Source organism: Salvia miltiorrhiza, chromosome 6 (assembly GCF_028751815.1).
Source record: "Salvia miltiorrhiza cultivar Shanhuang (shh) chromosome 6, IMPLAD_Smil_shh, whole genome shotgun sequence".
Classification (NCBI taxonomy): domain Eukaryota; kingdom Viridiplantae; phylum Streptophyta; class Magnoliopsida; order Lamiales; family Lamiaceae; genus Salvia; species Salvia miltiorrhiza.
In genome coordinates this window covers 700695-724581 of record NC_080392.1, presented here as the reverse complement: position 1 = coordinate 724581, position 23887 = coordinate 700695, and the positions used below count along the sequence as shown (strand labels likewise).

Sequence of the window (23887 nt, the reverse complement as noted above, 5' to 3'; positions counted from 1 at the left end):
AGAAATTCATTTTATCCAGTTCTAATCTTTGGCAGGTTCCATATTACTCATTAATTACATAAAATTAAATATCGTAAACATTAGAGTTATAAGATCTGCAAGTTTGTTTTTCCAAATATGAATCTACCAAAAAAATAAGAAGGTAGAAATTAATAAACGATTATACCTCATAGGTATCACATAAATGAAAAGTCCATCAAATCTTAGATCAACATATCATAACACTCACCAATAAACATAAACACTACATAATTATTAATTAACAATAACAACGTTACACCAACAACATTAACACAAACAACGTATGATAACATGATCATTACTAGACCATTATTTTAATTTACTTTTTCACACAAATCTTATGATTATGACCTACTTATTCCATGCTCCAATTTTCAGTGAACATATATGTAATTAATTATTTTCCATGAACCACCTTCATCCACGGTTGCCACCCGATCCGGCCCGTGATCCGGCCCTCGACCCGGCAGATGAGCCCGCTTCCGAACCGGCACCACCCGAACCCGATCCAGCCCGTGATCCCGCGGAGGAGCCCGCTTCCGAGCCTGCACCCCCACCACCTCCACCTCCATTCGAGCTCGAACTGGATGAGCTCGAGCTCGAACTCGAGCTCGAGCTTCCACCCCCACCCGAGCCGGCGCCCGAGCCAGCCCCGGCTCCGGAGCCGCTACCGCCGCCTCCTATCCCAATGCCGACTCCTGCACCGATGCCGAGTCCCAAGCCGCCGCCTAAGCCGCCCAAGTCCAAGCCGAGGTCTTTCCTCGCGACTCGGCTTTGGGACACCGTTGCAAGTGTTGACATAACTAGCAAAGCTAGAAGTGCACACGACTTCAACTTTGCCATATTATTATTGTATTTAAAAATATATATATATATATATTTTGGAAGTGAAACAAGCAAGATTTTCTAAATTAGTTGGGTATGTAGTATAGATTTTAATTTGAGATGTGTATGAGCAAGTGACAACGTTGGGATGTGTGTCTATTTATAGATGAAGATGGGAAGGTTACGTGAGTATTGACAAGGAGATAGAGAAGTGGGAAATGAATAAAGAATTGATGTTAAATGGTTTGGTAAAATTATTGGGAAATAAAATTAGGTGAAGTGGGAAGGAAGCAATGCCATGAAAATAAAGTTAAGAGGCATGCAGTGGAATGTTTGTAGAGCGCATGTGATGGATGGGATAGTCATCAATTTTATAATTATGGTATGGTGCCGGCCCACTATTCCACTATGGGAGTGGAGTTTGATTGCATATGAGAGAGAGAGAGAGAGAGAGAGAGAGAGAGAGAGAGATTTTCTTGAAATGGGAAGGAAAAAAAAAGATGGACTATATGAGAAATGGTTGATGGAACCTTATGGATATGAGGATAGGAGGGTTATTTTGACAAATCTTGATACCATAAACACACAAAAGAGAGAAATGAAGACAAAAACTGAAGATTTGCAGGCATACAAATGAGGGGATGTGAACTCCAATCGTAAAAAGATACACAAAAAGATGATGAATAGTGTGATTTCAACCATTTCCAAGAGCAAAACTTGGTACTCTCCATAATTTTCTCGGCGACCGGTGTTGATTTTTTGAAGATCTTTTCATTTTTCATCTTTCAAATTCTCCACAAGGTACATTGGTAAATTAGGCCTAAGATTTTCTTCTTCACTTTATCAAGACCAGGGCTCACAAAATCCTCGAAGTGATCTTTCAAATCAGCTGCATAAGTTAAAAGACTATCCAGCTAGTCACATACCTTAGACCAAACTAGAAGTGTCTCGGAGCAAGTAGAAAGTACGTGGCACGACGATTCAATTTTAGTCCAATACATAGCGCAATCAACATTTTCTCCTGCGCGTAAAATTCCATTCTTTTTCTTTTTTCTTTTTTTTTTTGTTAGTTTTTTGAGTTGGAAAAGAGGGAGTTGTTAATTAAGCTGTAATTAATACAATCATTTTAATAGTTCAAGAAATTAAAGTAATTAATATCGCATTCGTAGTGATATGAACTCATTATCATGAAATTCCTGCTAACATGAAATGTCAAATACAACAAAATAAATTAATATTTATATATATAAAAGAAACAAACAAAACAAATTAATAAATTAAACATGAGACTGAGACAACAAGATCCAAATCAATCTAATATCATATGTATAAATCGTACTTTTGTGATTGAAAGTTGATCCTTTTTAGGATTAATAATTGCATTTAAATGCACAAACTTTGAGTCAAAGTGCAATTACAACATCATCTTTAGATATTGGCAAAATATATAAGAGTGATGCTAATCGGACAAATTTGTCCAGACAAAATGCCTATTTTGGTGGACCCATTTTTAAATTAAATTTGTAACTAAAAAGTAATATATATAAAGTGACAATTATACCCTGCATTTATTTTACAAGGCATTTTTACAATTTCAGCTTCTTTTTATAAAATAGTTAAGAAGAGAAATCTAGATACTTAATAAAATAATACTAGTATACTAATAATTTAGTATGCATAAAATTTCCGGAAAGCCTAATAACAGTACAATTCAGATATAAATTGTTGCATTTAGGACGTAATTTATTGTTAAACGTCACTATTAACGAAAAGCATATACTAAACTCAACATATCTTCTACGAGTTACTTTCATCATTCTTGATTTGCCTAACTCAATTAAATAATAGGGGTGTGCCCAAAATCTATAAATCTTTTAACTTAATTTTTTAATTAAAAGAAAATATAATTAAAGGATATAATCGAAAGTTTGTAATTAATTAAATGCATAATTGGATTTTTATAATTAAATTATATATATATATATATATATGTATGTATATGTATATATATGTGTATCAGTATATTTTATTACTAATTATAATTTCAAATATGGAAGTAATTATAAAAATGTCACATATTTTAAAAATACTTCCATATTATAATTATTAAAAATTTGTTACTTACTCTATATAAAAATAGAACAATGAAAGCCCCTATTCGAATTGGTCCAATCGAGCATCACAAGTGAAACCCCCAATTCGAATTGGTCAAATCGAGCATCACACGTGAAACCCCCAATTCGAATTCTTCCAGTCGAGCATCACAAGTGAAATCCCCAATTCGAATTGGTCCAATCGAGCATCACAAGTGGAACCCCCAATTCGAATTATTCCAATCGAGCATCACAAGTGAAACCCCCAATTCCAATTGATCAAATCGAGCATCACAAATGAAACCCCCAATTCGAATTATTCCAATCGAGCATCACAAGTGAAACCCCCAATTCGAATTATTCCAATCGAGCATCACAAGTGAAACCCCCAATTCGAATTGGTCAAATCGAGCATCACAAGTGAAACACTCAATTCGATTTGATCAAATTGGATCTCAATCATGAAATCCCCAATTCGAATTCATCAAATTGATTATCAATTTTGAAACCCCCAATTCGAATTGGTCCAATCGAGCATCACAAATGAAACCCTCATTTTGATTTTATCAAATTGAGATTCAATTTGTTCAAATTGAATCTCAATTATGAAATCCCCAATTTTAATTCATTAAATTGATTATCAATTTTGAAACCCCCAATTTGAATTGATCCAATCGAGCATTACAAGTGAAACCCCCAATTCGAGTTAGTACAATTGAGCATCACAAGTGAAACCCCCAATTCGATTTGATCAAATTGAATCTCAATTATGAAATCCCCAATTTGAATTCATCAAATTGATTATTAATTTTGAAACCCCAATTCGAATTGGTCCAATCGAGCATTACAAGTGAAACTCCCAATCCGAATTGGTCAAATCGAGCATCACACGTGAAACCCTCAATTCGAATTCTTCCAATCGAGCATCACAAGTGAAACCCCCAATTCGAATTGGTCAAATCGAGCATCACAAATGAAACCCCCAATTCGAATTGTTCCAATCGAGCATCACAAGTGAAACCCCTAATTCGAATTATTCCAATCGTGCATCATAAGTGAAACCCCCAATTCGAATTGGTCAAATCGAGCATCACAAATGAAACCCCCAATTCGAATTGTTCCAATCGAGCATCACAAGTGAAACCCCTAATTCGAATTATTCCAATCGTGCATCATAAGTGAAACCCCCAATTCGAATTGGTCAAATCGAGCATCACAAGTGAAACCCCCAATTCGAATTGTTCCAATCGAGCATCACAAGTGAAACCCCCAATTCGAATTATTCCAATCGAGCATCATAAGTGAAACCCCCAATTCAAATTGGTCAAATCGAGCATCACAAGTGAAACCCCCAATTCGAATTGTTCAAATCGAGCATCACAAGTGAAACCCCCAATTCAAATTATTCCAATCGAGCATCACAAGTGAAACCCCCAATTCGAATTGTTCCGATTGAGCATCACAAGTGAAACCCCCAATTCGAACCGGTCGAATCGAGTATCACAAGTGAATTGTACTGTTGCATTTATTTCTGAATTGTACTGTTGCATTTCGAATTGGGGGTTTCACTTGTGATCCTCGATTTGACCAATTTGAATTGGGGATTTCACTTATGATGATCGATTGGAATAATTCGAATTGGGGGTTTCACTTGTGATGCTCGATTGGAACAATTCGAATTGGGGGTTTCACTTGTGATGCTCGATTTGACCAATTCGAAATGCTCGATTGGAATAATTCGAATTGGGGGTTTCACTTGTGATGCTCGATTGGAACAATTTGAATTGGGGGTTTCACTTATGATGCTCGATTGGAATAATTCGAATTGGGGGTTTCACTTGTGATGCTCGATTGGAACAATTCGAATTGGGGGTTTCACTTGTGATGCTCGATTGGAAGAATTCGAATTGGGGGTTTCACTTGTGATGCTCGATTGGAAGAATTCGAATTGGGGGTTTCACTTGTGATGCTCGATTGGAATAATTCGAATTGGTGATTTCACTTGTGATGCTCGATTTGACCAATTTGAATTGGGAGTTTCATTGTTCTATTTTTATATAGAGTAAAATAATAACAAATTTTTAATAATTATAATATGGAAGTATTTTTAAAATATGTGACATTTTTATAATTACTTCCATATTTGAAATTATTATTAGTAATCAAATATACTAATATATATATATATATATAGATAATTTAATTATAAAAATCCAATTATGCATTTAATTAATTACAAACTTTCGATTATATCCTTTGATTATATTTTCCTTCAATTAAAAAATTAAGTTAAAAGATTTATAGATATGGGGCACACCCCTATTATTTAATTGAGTTAGGCAAATCAAGAATGATGAAAGTAACCAGGGGGCTTAGCCCACTGGCCACCGAGTCCTCACTTAAGTGAAGTGACCCGGGTTCGATCCCTCTTGGGAGCGAATTTGGAGATTGGAGATATAAAGTGGATTTTGGTGAATGGGAGAGATAAGGTGGTTCTTGGGGTGGATATGGAACTAATTACTAACATCTAACATGACTTTGCCTGATAAAAAAAAAAATAGTTTAACAATAAATTACATCCTAAATGCAACAATTTATTTCTGAATTGTACTGTTATTAGGCTTTCCTGAAATTAATTTTATGCATACTAAATTATTAGTATACTAGTATTATTTTATTAAGTATCTAGATTTCTCTTCTTAACTATTTTATAAAAAGAAACTGTTATTGTCGAATAAAAATGCTTATATAGATAGATAGATAGATAATTTAATTGAAAAAATGCCTTATAAAACACACTATCTAATAAAATACAAATGGTCCAATGATATACAGTATAACATTGGGAGACTCGGAGTTGATTACGTTGGAGCAATGAAACATATAAATGCTTTATTCCAACTTTTTAATTTTTGGATGAATCGGTACAATAAGGAAATAAGTGAAGGAAGCTTTTCAATGGAGTTAATAAATATAGGGCAAAATAGTCACTTTATATGTATTGCTTTTAGTTATAAATTTAATTGAAAAAGAAGTCAACCAAAATAAGCTTTTTGGCTGGACAAAATTTGTCCAAATAGCTTTACTGAATATATAATGCCCAATTAATCTTTTGAATTGGTGCGATTAAATTCACCCATTTAATTTTACCATATAATATAAACTATTTCATAGGTGAGTATTTATATGTTATTATGTCAATTTTAAAGCATTATACTTAAACTCATACTTTTAATTTTTTGAGAGAAAACTCCTATTTTTTTTTTTTATTTTTTTTTTAGAATGAAAATCCTATTTTTATTATTGACCCTCTTTTAATTATTAGCCACGTGGAGCTTCACGATAGGCCACTTCACAAATCGCAGCTACATCACTCCATATTCATTTCGCTGGTCAAAAAGGCCCAAAATAAACAATAGGGCACATCGATTTTAACTTTTTCTATTTCTTTTCATCTAAAAAAAAAAACTTTTACTTCTTCGATCCCATTGTCGCTCTGCATCAACGCCTTCTACAATGGATGAGGTAAATCTGTTTGCCAAATTATTCGAATTAGAATGTTATTTATTCTCTTTCATTTACGAGATAATTTCGATGCATGATTTTGAATCGATCTAGGATATATATGTAATTTTCGGATTTAGTAATCAATGTTCCGATGAACAATTTCATCTTGATTGATTTTTAATTCGGTTTTTGATTTATGGTTAATAAGAATAATTTGATTGTTTCTCATCTGCGCTTTTTCTCCCCATTTTCTGCTTGGTGGGAGTAGTAGAGATGTAATTCTTCGACATTTTTGCTGAACTTTAGTGTTTGGATTGATTTTGTCAGATTGAGCTAAAAACAGCACCTGCTGATTTTCGTTTCCCGACGACCAACCAAACGCGGCATTGTTTCACTCGCTACATTGAGTTTCACAGGTTTTAATGAAATAATATTGTTCAATTGCAATCAACATTTCATTTCTCTATTTTTGTGATTTTGTGTAGTGTCTTGATAATGCGTTTGCCAAGCTGATTAATAGTCTTAAATCTGTTGCTTGAATAAACAACTCGATAGGCAGATAATTTGCTCAGCATTGACTAACTTTACACTACTCGGGCAACTTCGAATCATATGTGATATATCAATGTTAGTACGGAAGGTGAGAGTGCCATGTCTCCGTCGATTGCTTTGGTTTGATTCTGATGTATATCTGTTTTTTTGTTTGGTTTGGTGGAATCTTGCACAACTGGTATGAGTATTGTATCAATTTCCTTCACTAATCCAGTCTTGCTTATGAGACTTATTTGGAATTGTGTTTGAGAAATGGTTAATTCACCTTGCTGCATAAATCTGTTAAGAGACAAAGCGAAGGTCGGATTTTATTCCACAATCTAAGTAGGACACTGCTGTTCCCTCATTTTAGCAAATGATATAATCTGAACTCACTACTTCAACCTTATTGTGTGCATTCAGATGGGCTTTCAACATAAATGCGGGCTTTGATATCATTATGTTAAACTCCAAGAAAATGTAGTTTGAACTAGATCCTAATTCTGTTGTACAATGATAATAAAATCTTTATGATTCAAATCGGGAATTGTTCAATCTTCCACTCAAACTAGTTTGGAGAAGCTACTAACCCTTGCTCAAGTCTACTTAAATATATAAACCTAGAGCACTTTTCAATCGGGGCTTTTGATTTTGACAGATATGGAGGTCCTAAGGTTTGAAATTCTAATATTGCAAGTTTACTACATGATTGAATGTACAAAAATGAATGATCCACTGAGTAGATGGTTTGGCTAATTATGTGTATATGAGGAAGATATTTGTTTATAATGTTACTTGTCAGTGAGCTAATTTAATTATCTGTGGCTAGTATAGTTAATTTGTTATGTTTTGTTGTCAGGTGTGTGGCTGCTAAGGGCGAAGAAGCTGGTGATTGTGATAAATTTGCCAAATACTATCGCTCCCTTTGCCCTGGTGAATGGGTGAGATGATATGCTATCCTTTTCACTAAGTATCTTATACTTCTCTTTTGATATACAGACTTAAATCGCCTGTTCTTACCATCAGTGTATGGACTTAATTTATGCATTTAAATCGTAAAACATATCTATTTCCCTTTGTTGTTTAGCAAAGGATATATACATTGCTTATGATTTTTTCGATATCATGTTTGGGAGTAGTCTGGTAGTCTAATTCTCCTCGGATGTAGGGTGAGGTGAATATTCCCAGTCTGGTTGCATCGGGACCTGAAAATACACTTCTAGATTAGTCTATATAACCATGGACCACATTTTACTCTTATATAAATGAATCCACCTACCTTACATTCTGCATATCTTTACTTCTCGTATCATTTGTTTCGATTGCAGATATGATCGTCTACAAGTTTATGCAGACCATCTTGTATATTGATCTTTGATTGTTTGTTTCCATGGATCATTTTGGCAGGTTGACAAGTGGAATGAGCAGAGGGATAACGGGACATTCCCCGGGCCTCTATAATTCAAATACTTTGTTAGCATTTCTGGCGTTTTCTCTTTGATTTTCTATTATCCTGCATCCTTCTGCTGAAGCTAGTATTCCGGCTCTTTCGGAGTGAGATAATAATTTTGTTTGCATAAATTCTTATACTTGACCATTCGAAATAAGAAATTGATGAACGGAATTCATAATTTCTGATTGTTCAGTTGCACCTCGTTCCAATTTTCTCATTCATCTTGTTGCAGTGCGTTTCTAACATTGGATGATATCAAATTATGTTTGGTTACATTCATTAGAGATAGAGGCGGATCCACATGTAGGTTATATACAATAATATATTATTATACATTGTTTATAGTCATAACATATGAAATGGTCTTTATATAAATTATTTTTTTAAATTTGTGGTACAATTAATTCAAACTATAATAATCTCAATAAAGGGATACCTAAATGATTGCTAACAATAGTTGGAATCTCATAACGTCTTAATAAATGAATTTATTGCACATTTTTAACCTGCCATCTCTCATTAGGACATGTGATAGCATACTTAAAACAATCATAATGTAATAAATAACAAATTAAGTGAGCCTTGATCAAATTGAATTCGTCTACTTGCTGTTTTATTTCTTAAATTAATTAAATAGCATTAAATGACTGTAGTTGAGCTGGCAAATTAGTTCTTTCTGCCTAATACAGACACTTTTAGTGACTACGCATTGTTTTGTTGTCTCTAATTAATATTTTGTTCTTGGTGGCAAATGGTTAACTTTGATCGAAAACGAAAATATTTCCATTTATACACTACCTCAAAATCAAATCATACATCTCACTATCTATATATCAACTTATTTACTCAAGATGTATATTAATTACATATTTTATTCATAACATAATTAAATGAAAATGAAATAATGTGCCTATCTACAAATTGAAGTTAATTTAAGGGGAGATATATCATATACCCATTAATTAGACAAACTCTAATCCTTTATTTTATCATTCCCACTTCTCATCCGTTTCATCTCTCTCTCTCTCTCTCTCTAATAAATTATATAAGTAAATAAAAAATTTAATAACCGCGCCACAACAGATTCGGACTCAGGTTCTCAGGCCTTGAGCATTAATCACCTACTGCTAGGCCAACATACGCACACTGTTTCATCTCTTTTTCTCTCACTAGCGACGGGTTTGTCCTCCCAAACCCTAACTATTCAATTCAGCCGCCGAAACTGATTAAATAAATTGTGATGATTAAAGAAAAATTAATAGCGTACTTAAAAATACTAAATTAGTGTGAACCACGCTACTTGTCTCCTCAAAAGTAAGTTCTTTAATTTCTGTATCAAAAAAAAGTGAGCTTATTCTAGTGAGACGGATGGAGTATATCAATTATCATTATCATTATCATTATCATCATCGTCATCATCGAGCATCTAATTAATTCTAATACAATCACAGTCCCTTGTCTCAAAATCCTAGATCCATCTCTTCATTTTTCAGACAAAAGGGGCTGTTCCAAATCAACTGTGGTGCTCGCATTTTCATTTTCACCATTGATATTATTCTGCTGCTTCATCGTCTCTTCCTCCTTCATTTCTTCATGGTCTTTTGCTTTTCCCCACAGCACCATATATAATCCAATTATCACCGCCAATCCACCACTCAGGCTGTGTTAATTAATCAACAAGTTAATTAAAACACACACACAAAGTAATTAATTAATTAATTAATTTAAACAGGAAATAAATAAAATAAAAGAAATGAATTTGTGGGTGTAGCTAGCAGTTGTACCTTCCGGCGTACAACTCTTCATGCATGAAAATACAGGCGAAAATGGTGACGATGACTGTACACAGCGGATTGAACATGGCGGAAAAGAGGGGCCCACGCCTTGCTATGCACCATGCTTGAGCAAAGAAAGTCACCGCTGATGCCAAACCCTATATGTAATTTTCTTTTTTTAGGTAATTTAGATAGAAAAAAATAAAATATAATTAAGTTTTTTCCAGCAAAAGGTTGAAAAACAAACTAATTGTGTAATAATTGATTGAATAGAGATAATATCACTTGCGGTAGCTAATTGTTAAAACAGGACCGTAACTTTTAGAGTTTTTCAAAATGAGGATTATATGATACAGAATTCGAAAATGAGCACTATGAGTTACAAAATTTAAATATGTGGACTATAGCTTCCATTTTTTTATATTTATACATCTATTTAACACAACAAAATAAGGATTATAGCTTCTATCACGGTCCGAAATAGGAGTGCAAATGTTAAAAATGAAAATTACAGTCCTCATTTTCACAAATTTGGAATGTATAGTCTTCATTTTAAAAAAACGCTAATTGTTAAAACAAGACCGTAACTTTAAGTATTTTTCAAAAAGAGAATTACATATATGTTACAGAATTTGAAAATGAGGGCCATATATTACGAAATTTGAAAATGTGGGACTATAGCTTCCATTTTTTATATTTACACTTCTATTTAACACGTCAAAATAAGGATTATAACTTCTATCACAGCCCGAAGTAGAAGTGTAAATGTTAAAAATAAAAGTTATAGTTCTCATTTTTTTCAAATTTCGTAACATATAGTCTTCTTTTTAAAAAACGATAAAAGTTACGGTCATGTTTTAACAATTAGCTCGCACTTACCGCGTAGAAGCAGCAATAGAGTTGGAAGGGGGAGGTGAGTTTCCACGTGTCCAAATCAGGCTCGATGATGAATGTCAAGATCGCAGATTGGACGGCTGCGATTAAGCACATCCATGCTGTTAACGACAGATGATCTGGATAGCAAGCTGTGACATGCACCTGCAATTAATTAAATTAAATTAAATTAATTAATTAACACCCAATAAAATTCATTTTCAAATATGAAAAAAGTTAATTAATTACCTGCAAAATAAGCCAAAGTGACCAGCAAAATGCGCTTGCAAGCAGAAATAAACAGCCGATGATCCACGTGTCATGCTGTGCAACCATTTGCAAGAAAATGGAATTTGTTGGCAAGAATTCCAAGTTGAGCAGTTTTGGACCTTTTAATAGTGCCATTAAAACGGCGCCGCTTACACACAAAACTGTTCCCATAATCTTAGCCCAACTTCTCACGTTTTCAAGATTAACTTTTTCCAACCTATACACATTTAAATCAACAATTACTATTATATACACAAAATAATTGAAAAAAAAAATGAAGCAAAATAATTTGGGACAAAAAAAATGATTATTAATTAATATATATAAATATACCTCAAGAAATAGGCGATAGTGAAGGTGATGGCAGGCACCAAATTGCTCAAAGCGCTAGCTGCTGAGGATGAGGCTAAGTATAATCCCTCGAAATATACATTCTGGTTAATTGTCACACTACATGAAAAAAAAAAAAAAAAAAGTTTTAGGCTCGAATCTCCTATAGTGTGGTCTTAAACTTTTTTATTTAATATTATTAATTTATCAAAAAAAAAAAAAAAATACCCAATCAAAGACAGCAAAGCTATCAAGCAGAAGCTCTTCCAGTTCATGGCTTCACACCTCTTTGTTCCTCTCCTGCTCAAAGAAATTAAATTCAAATCCCAGATAAAATAAAATTTGCCAAATTGTTCAGCATATATATTTATATATATTCTGATAATTGAGTAAAAAAATAAAATAAAATAAAAAAAGTTGATATAGTGTATACCTTGAGAAATAAGCAAAAGGAGCAATGAGCAAGAAAGCAGTAGTTTGCCTGTAAACAACAAAAACTCTTGAGCTAAAATCCTGCAAAAGAGCTTCTCTCCCACTTAGAGTAACTCCTGCATATATGAATTGGCACCCAACCATTACTATTATGGGCTTATAATTTTCCAACCCCATTTTTTTTCTTCTTCTTTAAATCAAATTATGTTCTTATATCATCATTTAAAGCAATCTCTCCTTTTATAGACGAAGAGCAATCATTAATTGATCCCAACTATATAAATATTGATAAATACTTATAAATTAAGAAAGAAAGAACCGTGATACTCTAGGTCTCTAACATTGTGTATATATGTCTATTAGAACGGTAATTAATATGATGAGAAGGGTAAGATTTCTTCGATCCCACTCTTTTAACGAGTGAATCAAGTAAAACTAGTTTAAATGATAGAATTGAAATAATTAAGAACCTTGCGATATCCGAAAATTTCATCAACTCTATCTAAGTAAACAGAAAGATTAATCTTATTATTTTTATCTATCAAGGCTAACCTTCAAAATTAAACGTGCATCCTTATGGTAAAATTTGTATATTTTATTGGAGTCAGAGGGTTTTTTAGGACAATAATTTAGGTTGATTTAAAAATTAGGATAATAACTTTCGAACTTGTAAAAATAGGACACTAATTAATAAGTGTTGCACTCACAGGACATTTCCGAGCCAATTATCCAATTTTCGGACTTTTCCGCATGGACCAAGCACACGACAACCCGCACGGAGGGGTTGATTATGTGGGAAGCACGTCATTTTTATGGCCCAAGATAAGATGTCATGTGCTTGGTCCATGCGGCCGGGAAAGTCCAAAAATTCGATAATTGGCCGATAAATGTCCTGCTCGTGCAACGCTTATTAATTAGTGTCCTATTTTCACAAGTTTGAAAGTTATTGTCCTAATTTCCAAATCAGCCTAACCTACTGTCCTAAAAAACCCCCCGACTCTATTTTACTGCAATGAATTATGGTAAAAATATGTCCGAGCTGTCTAGTTTGCTATAAATAGAATTGAATAGAATGAAATAAAAGACAAGATGTGTGTGTATATATATTGTGGTGCCTTATAGAAGCTGACTGGATTTCATGTGCAGCCATACATAATCAAGGACAAGTTCTATCACAATCGCCGCCTCACTCGTTTGACAGATATTTGTGACTCATGCACGTACCTTATTACTATTTTTACTTATAATTTTTTATGATTTGTGAAAAAACTATGGTCGCTTGGTCGGTGGTGTTGTGAGTGGAGTAAGAGTTTTATTTGAAACGAAAATATTTGAATGAGTTGCGTAGATCCTACTATTTTAAATGGACGTGTCAAATTTTTTGTGTGAACGCACTGAAAAAAAAAATATATATGATAATTTTTTTTGTGGATGAAGGAAGTGTATCACTGAAGTCTTGTATGCTCCATTGATTTGGTGAAGGTCTTCTTTAGTGCTCTCCGTCTCAAGTCAATAAGCCACAAAGTCTGGACACATATTTTAATTAAAAAACCAATACTAGTTTATAATAAAATAAGATAAAAAAAATAAATTTTTTAGGGTGTATTTATAAATAAAAGTAGGAGAGAAGTAACCTATTGAAATGAGACGTTAAATTAAATAAGAAGTATGATTTATTGAATTGGGACGGAAGAAGTATAAAATTAGTATAAGTTAGATAATTCCCTCCGCTTATGAGGTTTTTTAAAGAGTCAATGAACCCAATTTTAATATTAGTAGGAGCATTAAAATAGATTCAAATCGATGAAAATTTATTTGGTCTATGTTTAGTAGTCAATAATCATAGTTTGCTTTTCGTGTAATTAATAACCATTAATGATCATATCAGCCTTCACATATGAAATTCCATTTATTCCAGATTGATATCAACTTGGATCAATTCTAATACAAATATACTCTCACTATATATGTGGCGTTTCTATCTTATCGTTTACGAGTTGAATTGCCAGATCCGAATTCTTGCCTGCCAACTCTCCCACTTGAATAAGTAGAATCCATGTATAAATAAGAATATACCTTCATAGTTCTAAAAAAAAAAAAAAGAATATACCTTCATAAATGCTAGCTGTTTATTACTAGTATATATATTAGCCATATCTAATTGTATGTATATATGGGGTTAGATTGTGATTTTTGCGAGAAATGTATAAGAATAATGAATAAGTCAGTATATAATGTTGAATAACGATATTACAAAAATTAATAAGATTTTTGCTCCCTTCAAGATTCGAACCTAGGTAAATATTTACTTCGTCGAAGTAAATATCGATCATAAGATACAATAAATCAACACCTACGTACAAATCAATCTAACATCTCACCATATATGATGATTCTCATTGGAACCATTCCCTAGAGGAAGGACCAAGTGAAAACTAGCATATTTTGTGAGAACTAAGCGTTCATCATGACTTTACATTTTTTATCAACCTACGATTAATATTAATTGTGCTTAAGATTTACTTAATATTCAATTGAGGTTAATATAGTAATTCTATGCTTTTGCGCAGCTAATATATGCCTATATTAAGGGATCTATCACGCTTAATCATGGTAATTATGGTATAATTAATAGGGGTATTTGTCGTAAAATACATGAACTTTCAATAAATTTTGATTTTTCTCATGGCCTTTAAAATTTGAAAAAAAAAGAAAAAAAACATCACCTTTCAACTTTTTCCCACAGGTATGAAATACTCTAAATAGAAGCTGGTTTTAGGGCCTCTGATTTAGATTTTTTGATACTTAAGCGTGACGGATAATAAATGTGGCATAATAAAGCCGATGTATCCGTGAATTGAAAATCCCTCACGCGATGTATCCAGGGCCGGTCCTGATAAAAAAAAGCCCTGGGCGAAACAATAAAATGGACCCTCAACGATGCAATATGTATATCATATAAAAACAACAAAAAAATTTATTAATCACAAAAATGATTTCTTCTAGCCTTTTCATTTGCAAAATCATTTATAATATCATTTGTCTCAATATTATCTAAAATATCTTTTTCAATACACAAGATTGCCAAACCATTTAATCTTTCTTGTGACATTGACGATCTCAAATATGTTTTCAACAATTTTAATTTTGAACAGTCTTGATAATTTTTGGAAAATATAAGAATATATTCATATAGCTTAGATTGAACGAAATCTCAATAGAAAGAAAACAAAATTGATGAAAATAAGCGGTGATTGATTTTGAAGATATAATTGCATATTTTATGGAGATACGCGTATATCTTTGTTTGGAAATTGGTTGCTTAGTTTAATAAAATAAATTATTTTAAGCACCACAAGCATTAATAGAACACATTATTAATTATTAGGCCCCTTTCTCTAGGCCATAATAGCCATAAGAATTCTTTTCGGCTGATGCAGTGTATCATACACTATATATATATACAAGGTGCATAAATTTTTTGGGCCCCTCAATTTTATGGGCCCTGGGCCATCGACCTGAACCGCCCACCCTCAGGGCCGGCACTGGATGTATCAAAAACTTTAAGTCAAAAGCCATAAAATCAACTTCTATTTTGAGGGTATTTCATACTCGTGAAAAAAATCAGAAAAATAAAAAATTGGTGTATTTTTTTTTTCAAATTTTAAAGGTCATGGGAAAAATCTGAAAGTTCGTGTATTTGTCGACAAATATCCCTAATTAATAATTATATTAAGGTTAAGGTGCAAATGCACCCTTAATGTAGGGGCGTATACCCTCCCTCATACTAGATTTGGATCAAATGAGCCTCCGATGTCCCAAAATCGAGACAATTAACCCCTCCATTCAAACGTCGTTACACGGCCGTTAGTTATTTAATTTTATTTTTAACTCGATTGTGGGTCCCACATTTTCAAAAGTCCAATAGCAGAAGCCCACGATTTAGCATAATTTTCTACTTGCTCAATTAGGATTGGTGATTGCTGGTTTGATGTTCTTGAAAGCAACCTTCGAACAATACCTACCTCATGAGCTCAAAAGCTCCGTCGACAAACACTCACAGAAACTCTTCAATTTCTTCTCCCATTACATCCAAATCATGAGCTTCAACGAGTTCACCGGCGACCGCTTCAGGCGGAGCGACGTCTACGCCGCCATCGAGACCTACCTTAGCTCCACCTCCGCCACCCAGGTGCGGCGGCTCAAGGCCGATGCCGTCCGGGACAGCACGCCGGCGTCAAGGTCTGGTGGGGGCCTCCGGCAAGCACGTGGCCAAGAACCAGAAGTTTTCCTTCCAACCAGTAAACGACGAGCGACGACGTTTCTACAACCGGCGGCGGAAGCTCTACACCAACAGCGGCGCCGCGTGGAGTTCGAGCACCCGGCCACGTTCGAGACGCTAGCGATGGAGCCGGAGAGGAAGCGGGGGTACCAGTAAGATCACACTTTCTGGGCTGCTCAACTTCATAGATGGGCTGTGGTTGGCTTGCGGCGGGGAGAGGATCACACTTTCCCGACGGCTGACTATTTTTTATCTTGTAAATTACACTGATTAAGACATGAAGGATAATTTAGGTATTTTAGATATAGAATCAAGTTTTTATAATTAGTGGACATTTTTAATTTTTAACTTAAAAAAGTGGGCATGAAAAGTTTCGCTTTTGAAACTATTGGTGGAATAAAATTACAAGGTGAAACTCCATCTAATAATAGAGCTAATAAGTAATAATGGAACTTTTTAAATTTCTTTTGGTGATTGAATATATAATTAAAACCTTTTTTTTCTTAGAAAAATGTGGACTCTCACCATGTATTTCTCACCCTTTCCGTTTCCAACAGAATCAAATGTAAAACATGTTCAACTCAAATACTCAATGTATGTGTGTTGAGAGAGAGAGAGAGAGACAACGTCCCATTAATGAAACGTTACCATCCATGTCAATATCATTTAGTCATCACTAACATATCGCCACAATAACTAATGAAAATAACAAAATTTGTCATTGTTGTATTTTTTTTATAACGATAAAAATTGGTACTATAATACAGACTTTTGTGGCGACAAAAATTTTGTTGTCATTCATATTGTCATCACAAGAATCTACTTTTCTTATAGTGTGGATACGTGGCTGCAGGCTGCCGTTGCCATTGCCACGTTATCTTATTATATATGTATATTATATATTATATATAATAAGGTGAGGTTAAAATAAAAACTTTTTTCTCATGAGAACGTGAGAACCTTTGTATAAAATGTATAAAGTACATGCACACTACGATTATACACAAAAATATAATATTATCATAGATGAATTATTTTATATGTTCATGCATTTACGTTGTACCTTCCTTGTACATTACATGCACAAGTTCTATTGAAAAATTAAATATTTTGTAAAATTTAGAATTGTTGAACAGATCAATAATTTTGATGAATAAATATTTTTATCTGAGATGCGAATCCTGGAGTGACGTGATTTTATAAAATACGTATGCTCGATTTCGTAATTTCATAAAATATTGAATTTTCAATGGAACATTTCTATAGAAATTTAGAATTGTGGTTTCTTTTCCTTATCTCTCCGCCAAGAAAATGCCTTCCACCGCACATTTCTTGATTGTGCCACTCTGCACAGCTCTCTTCTTCTTCTTCCTCCACAAATGGCGCCGCCGCCGCCGCCTCGCCCCGACACGGCCGCCTCCGTCCCCGCCGAGGCTCCCGGTCGTGGGAAACCTCCACCAGCTGGGCTCGCTCCCTCACCGATCCCTCCAGCAGCTCTCCCGCCGCCACGGCCCGCTCATGCTCCTCCACTTCGGCAGCGTGCCCGTCGCCGTGGCCTCGTCGGCCTCGGCGGCGCGCGAGATCATGAAGGACCAGGACCTCATCTTCTCCAACCGCCCCGCGCTCAGCATCCCCGGCCGCCTTCTCTACGGCAACCGCGACGTCGCGTTCGCGCCCTACGGCGAGTACTGGCGGCAGATGCGCAGCGTGTGCGTGCTCCACCTGCTCAGCGGCAAAAGGATCCAATCCTACCGCCGCGTGAGGGAGGAGGAGACCTCGCTCATGGTGGCGCGCATCGCGCAGCTCTCGCCCTCGACGGTCGACCTGACCGATATGCTGGCGTCGCTGGCGTGCGACGTGATCTGCAGGGCGGCGCTGGGGAGGAAGTACGGTGCGGCGAGCAAGTTCAAGGCGGCGTTCGAGGAGTTCGTGCGGCTGCTGGGGGCGGCGCCGCTGTGGGAGTACATCCCGTGGCTGAGATGGACGAGGAGGTTCGACGGCGTGGATGCGATGGTGGCGCGAGTGGCTGCAGCATTCGATGAGTTTCTGGAGAGTGTGATTCGAGAGCATAGGGTTGGAGAGAGGAGAGAGAGGGATGGTGGTGGATTGGATTTTGTGGACATATTGCTCGATTTGCAGAGAGAGAATCAAGGTCGCTCCCCCGTTGACGATGATACTATCAAAGCTATCATCATGGTATCGAATTATCGATATTTTTCTCTCTTCCATTTTCCTTTTCTGATGCCAGTATATATGTTTTTTTACAGTACTTCCTCCGTCCTATTAGGGTTGTCCCATTTATTTTAGGTACAGTTATTAAGGAGAACATAATTAATAGTAAAAATATGTAAATGTGTGGGGACATATTATTTGTAGTGTAAAATCATTACTAAATATAAAAATAGGACAATTAAAAATTAAACCCCCCCGCCCCCAGACCAATTTTAGAAATTGTCGAAGGAACCTCCCCCTCCCTCCTCCTCCTCCTCCTCCTCCTCCTCTCTCTCTCTCTCCCTGCCTTGTCACAGCCTCACCGTTCCTCTACATCTGCTTCACCTCGTCTCAGATTTGAATTGATTCAGTGCTCAACGCTTAGTTGCTCAACACTCGAGTGTCGAGCAATAGTTCAAATTGAACTATTGTTCGACGCTCGAGATGTCAAGCTAGCAATAGTTTGCTCGGCGCTCGATGCTCGACACACTCGACATTCAACACTTGAGCGCTCGAAAATGATTTTCGACGCTTTAGGGTTGAGCAATGCACGAATTGCACACAAGGTTAAAAATGTCCTAAATGGATATAATTTATTAAATAGTGGGTATTTTTTAGGTTTTGCCTTTCAGAAAGTATGTATCTCATTTTGCCCCAATTTAAATTTCCTTTTTTCTTTTCCCTCATTTTTTTTTATAAAAAAGGAGTTTCACCCTTTTCATTCTTCCTTTTCACATCAAGAAGGAATAATACGATCACTTCTTGATTGGAGTAAAATAAGGAATGATAAATGATGAAATTCTCTTTAGCAGATGTATATATACATGCATGATCTTGACTTGACACAGGACATGTTTGCTGCGGGGAGCGACACTACATACACAGCTCTTGAATGGGCGATGACAGAGCTTATAAGAAATCCATCCACCATGAAAGCTCTGCAACACGAAGTGAGAGAAGCAGGTGGAAGCAAGGAGGATATAGACGAGCAAGACCTAGACAAAATGCCCTATCTCAAGGCAGTGTTGAAGGAGGCTCTAAGGCTGCACGCGCCGGTGCCGCTGCTAGTCCCTCGCGAGCTAACTCGGGATACGAAAGTGCTGGGCTACGACGTCGCATCCGGCACGCGCGTGATGATCAACGCGTGGGCGATCGGCAGGGATCCGTCGCTGTGGGAGGATCCGGAGGAGTTTCGGCCGGAGAGGTTCCTCGAGACGAGCGTGGACTTCAAGGGCCAGCATTTCGAGTTCATCCCGTTCGGGGCGGGCCGGAGGGGCTGCCCCGGCGTTGCGTTCGCGGTGGCCGTCGACGAGCTGGCGTTGGCCAAGTTGGTGCACAGGTTCGACTTCGGATTGCCTGATGGAGCCAAGATGGAGGAGTTGGATGTGAGTGAATCTAGTGGACTCACAATCCATAGGAAGTTTCCTTTGCTTGTTGTGGCTACTCCACATCATTGATTATTTGATTGTAATCATTCTATCTCGAGCCCTCTTCTTAATTCGGGGTCCTACGTGTCATTTATGCGTGTCAGTTATGGTGTTCTGGTTTTGATGCGATATATGTACAAAGAGAGGTGAAATTGACTCGTCGGTATGTGTTAAGTAAAATGTTTTGATATTTGTATAAACCTTTGTACTAACCTATAAGAAGAGGAATAAATTTCTTTTGTGTAACACGTGATTTAAATATGTATGATATATTTATTTTTAATTAATAAATAGTAATTATACTATTGGATTAGGGTAAGAGGCGGCTAGGAATAAATTTCTTTTGTCTAACACGTGAAATTAGAGAAACGCAAAAGAGAAAATATTTATAGCACTATATATAGTATTCATCTAGAGATTTTCGAATGCTGATTTGTGCATCGAATCTGCATGCACGTGGACTATAATAGTGGATTCAATTGCAGGAGTTGCTAGGACGATTGTTTACTACTACACAACAAGTTATTCTAACTGTTGTTTTTTATTATCTCTATACATGATTTACATGTAAATCTAAATTTTATTCTTCATGACATCGTGATCTATAATTGTTTTGTGTTCTAATCAATTAAGAGTTCATTAAATTTAAAATTTGAATTAAATTGTTTTGAGGATTGATTTTATTCATGTTGCTGGGCAACGAAAAATTACAAACTTGATTCAGGTGACGCGAGCAACGGTCGAGGCGGCGAGGCGCGACCGTCGATGACGTAGCGGCCTCCTCCGCCGTGGTTTCGAACGGTGGCGATGGGCTGAAGAACCGCAGCAGCGGCGACTACAAGTTTTGGACCCGGGTCGGTTCCGGGTCGTGGGTCCGACCCCCTCTGGAAGCTGGGCTATGCTACGGGTTTTGGGTTGTTGGGTAGCTACTGTCGACTTTGGTTTGGGCTCACGAATCTCTTTTATATCAGCCTATTTGTGGGCTGTTATTTTTTTTTTTGAGAAAATTTGTGGGCTGTTATTTTTAAAAAAAAGTTTGTTTTTTTCGACAAAAAAAAGGTCAATCTACGCTTATAAAATAGAGCAAGAGTTGTTGTTGAACGTGTGGGGACTTATAGATTAGATCTTCATTCGAAAAATAGACTAATTTTGAATAAATGATGATTGATATGATGTCGAATTATAAGGATCGAGCGTGAGTCAGCGCGTAGTTTTTTCGGAAACATCGTGATCGAATCATCTAATTCAAAATATCGATGTTTTTTCAGGCAAAAGGGGCTCTACCAAATCAATTTTGCAACTTTCACAAATTTGGGAATCCAATGTTTTGATCTGTTCTTCCTTCACTTCATTATTATTGTCTTTTGCTTTACCCCATAGCACTATATATAGTCCAATTATCACTGCCACTGCACCTGTCACACTAAAAACCAAACAATCAATCTTTTTTCAAAATAAATAAATAAAACACAACAAATTAATATCCAAACAAATGTAGCTATAAAGGTTGTACCTTCCAGTGTACAAGTCTTCATGCAAAAAGATGTAGCCAAAAACTGTTACAATAACTGTACATAGAGGCTGGAACAGAGCTGAGAAAAGAGGCCCTCTCCTAGCAACGCACCATGCTTGAGCGAAGAAGGTTATTGCTGACGTCATGCCCTATCAAATCCATTTTTTAGCCTAATTTAAATTACATCATAGTAATTTTCGTCACCAGATTTTACATAGCGGGACATTTTGTGGAAAAAATCGAAAGCTCAGTGTTTTTTATGAAAAAAACGAAAGTTCGGGACATTTTATGAAAAACGTTGTAAGTTCGGGACATAAAACACTATTAACCCGGTATTACAATTAAATGAATTTGGACGCTAAAGTTACTTTACCGCGAACAGGCAAGAGAATATTTGCATCGGAGTGGTGAGTTTCCACACATTCGTACTTGGCTCCACGAGCACTGTGAAGATTCCAGATTGCAGTGATGCCATGAGGCACATATACGCCGTCATCGAAACATAATCGGGGTAGTACTCGTTTACACGCGCCTGCATTCAAATATCATCACACATACAACTTGTTAAAAGTGGTCTGACCCGGTCCGGCTCAGGGCCGATTGGCCGGTGAGGCGGCCGTCACAGTTCCTGACAAACTAATGAGGGTGCATACTTGCAAAATTAGGGCAAGGGACCAGCAACATGAGCTGCCGAAGACGAGCAAGCAACCTATCAATCTTGTGTGATCATCTCCCAATTTTGTGTCAAGTAATTTGGGACCTTCTAGAAGGGCCATCACAGCAGCACCACTCACACACAAAACTGTGCCAATAATCTTAGCAATGCTACCCCAGCTTCGGACAACTTTTTCTAACCTATTGTTACACATAAATAAATTAATAATTATCTAACATATGTAGTGAGAAATTAATTAATTAGAGTAAATTAAATGATTTTAATTACCCCATGGTGTAGGCCATGACAAAGGTGATGGCAGGCGCCAAATTGTACATCGCACTTGCCACTGATGTTGTGATAAGAGTCATGCCCATGTAATATGAGTTGTGGTTAGCTGTCACACTGCCAAGAATTTAATCATAAATATAAATATTAGTGAAAATGATTTATTTTTTTTTGAGAAAATATGAAAATGAAATCTTAATATACGTACCCTGTTAATAAGCAGTGTAATTAGTTCTTTATTTTACTATTCGACTAGGACGTACCGTAAATAAACATAGTTACCGGTCCGTAAATTATTCGAGATTCGGTTTGAAAAAAGCTCGTTCGAAACTCGATTCAATAATAAACGAGCTGAGCTCGATAATTGTATCGAGCCTGACAGCACTCGGCTCGTTGAGCTCGCGAACATGTTCGGATTCGATTGTCCGTGAACATGTTTGTGAGCCTGTTGACGAGCCTTCAATCAAGTTATTGCACGAACCTTAAACAAGTCGAGATCAATCTCGAGTAACATATTAATTAAGAAGCTTTTCTTAAATTTTGAACGAGTTCGAGTTCGAACATCATGTATACGAACATTTAATTACCCGTGACAAGTCGAGCTCAATCAACAAGATAAAAGCTCGAATCGAGTTCAAATCGAACTCGAACACCCGAATATATAAACGAACCAAGCTCGAACCTGCTAGTATTCGGCTCGTTTACTGCTCTAATTCCGACCTGGTCATTCGTTTCATGAGAGCACTTATGCTTTACGAAGAGATAAATTAAACAACGCAAAGTTATATTAAACTATGAGATCATGTATATTATGAAATAATAAAATTGCTACTTACCCCACAAAAGAGAGCAAAAATATTAACCAAAAACTCTTCCACTTCAAACGACAACCATCTTTTCCTTTCCTGCACCCACACACAGAGATCGATTAGCAAAATTAATCGAAATATATAGTTATCGTAAAAACAGATGAAACATTGAAATTATTGAAACATATTAATTGCATTAAATAGAAAATTAAAATAAAAAATACCTTGAAAAATAAGCAAAAGGGGCCATAAGCAAGAAACCAATAAATTGTCTATAAACAACAAAGACACTTGAACTCATCTCTTCCAAAAGGGCAGCTCTAACAAACAGATTTGTTCCTGCATACAGAAACTGACATCCTATCATCACAATTATGGGCTTGTAATATTCCATTAATCCCATTTTTGTTTTTCAATTTTGCTTCTCTGCAAATATATATGTAGAGGGGATTATATATATATAAGTTTCAATTTAAATGCCTCCAAAAACATAAGTTTATTTTAAAATATACTCCATCAGTGTAGACATGTTGATAAGGGAGTTGAGCTGTTCACTTTTGTGACTTTCTGCAAGGATATACTATACTATTCA

General features: G+C 35.9%; 6 protein-coding genes across 7 annotated transcripts; 3 read left to right on the top strand and 3 right to left on the bottom strand.

Annotated features, from left to right (window-relative positions):
• Positions 1-232: 232 nt before the first annotated feature.
• Positions 233-1097, bottom strand: LOC130987648 (putative glycine-rich cell wall structural protein 1). Its single transcript, XM_057911247.1, has one exon. The coding sequence runs from the start codon at positions 862-864 to the stop codon at positions 439-441; it is 426 nt and encodes a 141-aa protein (XP_057767230.1). The 5' UTR covers positions 865-1097; the 3' UTR covers positions 233-438.
• A 5172-nt stretch (positions 1098-6269) lies between these two features.
• LOC130987647 (cytochrome c oxidase subunit 6b-2) lies at positions 6270-8647 on the top strand. Its single transcript, XM_057911246.1, has 4 exons — positions 6270-6464; positions 6774-6862; positions 7837-7918; positions 8385-8647. The coding sequence occupies exons 1-4, from the start codon at positions 6456-6458 to the stop codon at positions 8436-8438; spliced, it is 234 nt and encodes a 77-aa protein (XP_057767229.1). The 5' UTR covers positions 6270-6455; the 3' UTR covers positions 8439-8647.
• Positions 8648-9735: 1088 nt separating this feature from the next.
• Positions 9736-12467, bottom strand: LOC130987644 (WAT1-related protein At4g30420). The gene is made up of 7 exons (XM_057911241.1): positions 12112-12467; positions 11907-11978; positions 11682-11798; positions 11328-11565; positions 11085-11243; positions 10215-10363; positions 9736-10090 (listed from the first exon to the last, which is right to left on the bottom strand). The coding sequence occupies exons 1-7, from the start codon at positions 12285-12287 to the stop codon at positions 9913-9915; spliced, it is 1089 nt and encodes a 362-aa protein (XP_057767224.1). The 5' UTR covers positions 12288-12467; the 3' UTR covers positions 9736-9912.
• A 3634-nt stretch (positions 12468-16101) lies between these two features.
• LOC130987646 (AAA-ATPase ASD, mitochondrial-like) lies at positions 16102-16777 on the top strand. Its single transcript, XM_057911245.1, has one exon. The coding sequence runs from the start codon at positions 16102-16104 to the stop codon at positions 16546-16548; it is 447 nt and encodes a 148-aa protein (XP_057767228.1). The 3' UTR covers positions 16549-16777.
• Positions 16778-17012: 235 nt separating this feature from the next.
• Positions 17013-20276, top strand: LOC130987643 (cytochrome P450 71A6-like). The gene is made up of 2 exons (XM_057911240.1): positions 17013-18588; positions 19452-20276. The coding sequence occupies exons 1-2, from the start codon at positions 17704-17706 to the stop codon at positions 20058-20060; spliced, it is 1494 nt and encodes a 497-aa protein (XP_057767223.1). The 5' UTR covers positions 17013-17703; the 3' UTR covers positions 20061-20276.
• Positions 20277-21149: 873 nt separating this feature from the next.
• On the bottom strand, positions 21150-23887 carry LOC130987645 (WAT1-related protein At4g30420-like). 2 transcript variants are annotated; one of them, XM_057911243.1, is made up of 7 exons: positions 23520-23887; positions 23323-23391; positions 22487-22603; positions 22197-22398; positions 21917-22075; positions 21544-21692; positions 21150-21453 (listed from the first exon to the last, which is right to left on the bottom strand). In XM_057911243.1, exons 1-7 carry the CDS (start codon positions 23696-23698, stop codon positions 21276-21278), a joined length of 1053 nt encoding a protein of 350 aa, XP_057767226.1. In that variant the 5' UTR covers positions 23699-23887; the 3' UTR covers positions 21150-21275. The 2 variants fall into 2 exon arrangements, with proteins under 2 accessions (XP_057767226.1, XP_057767227.1); XM_057911244.1 differs by having other exon boundaries at positions 21150-21445.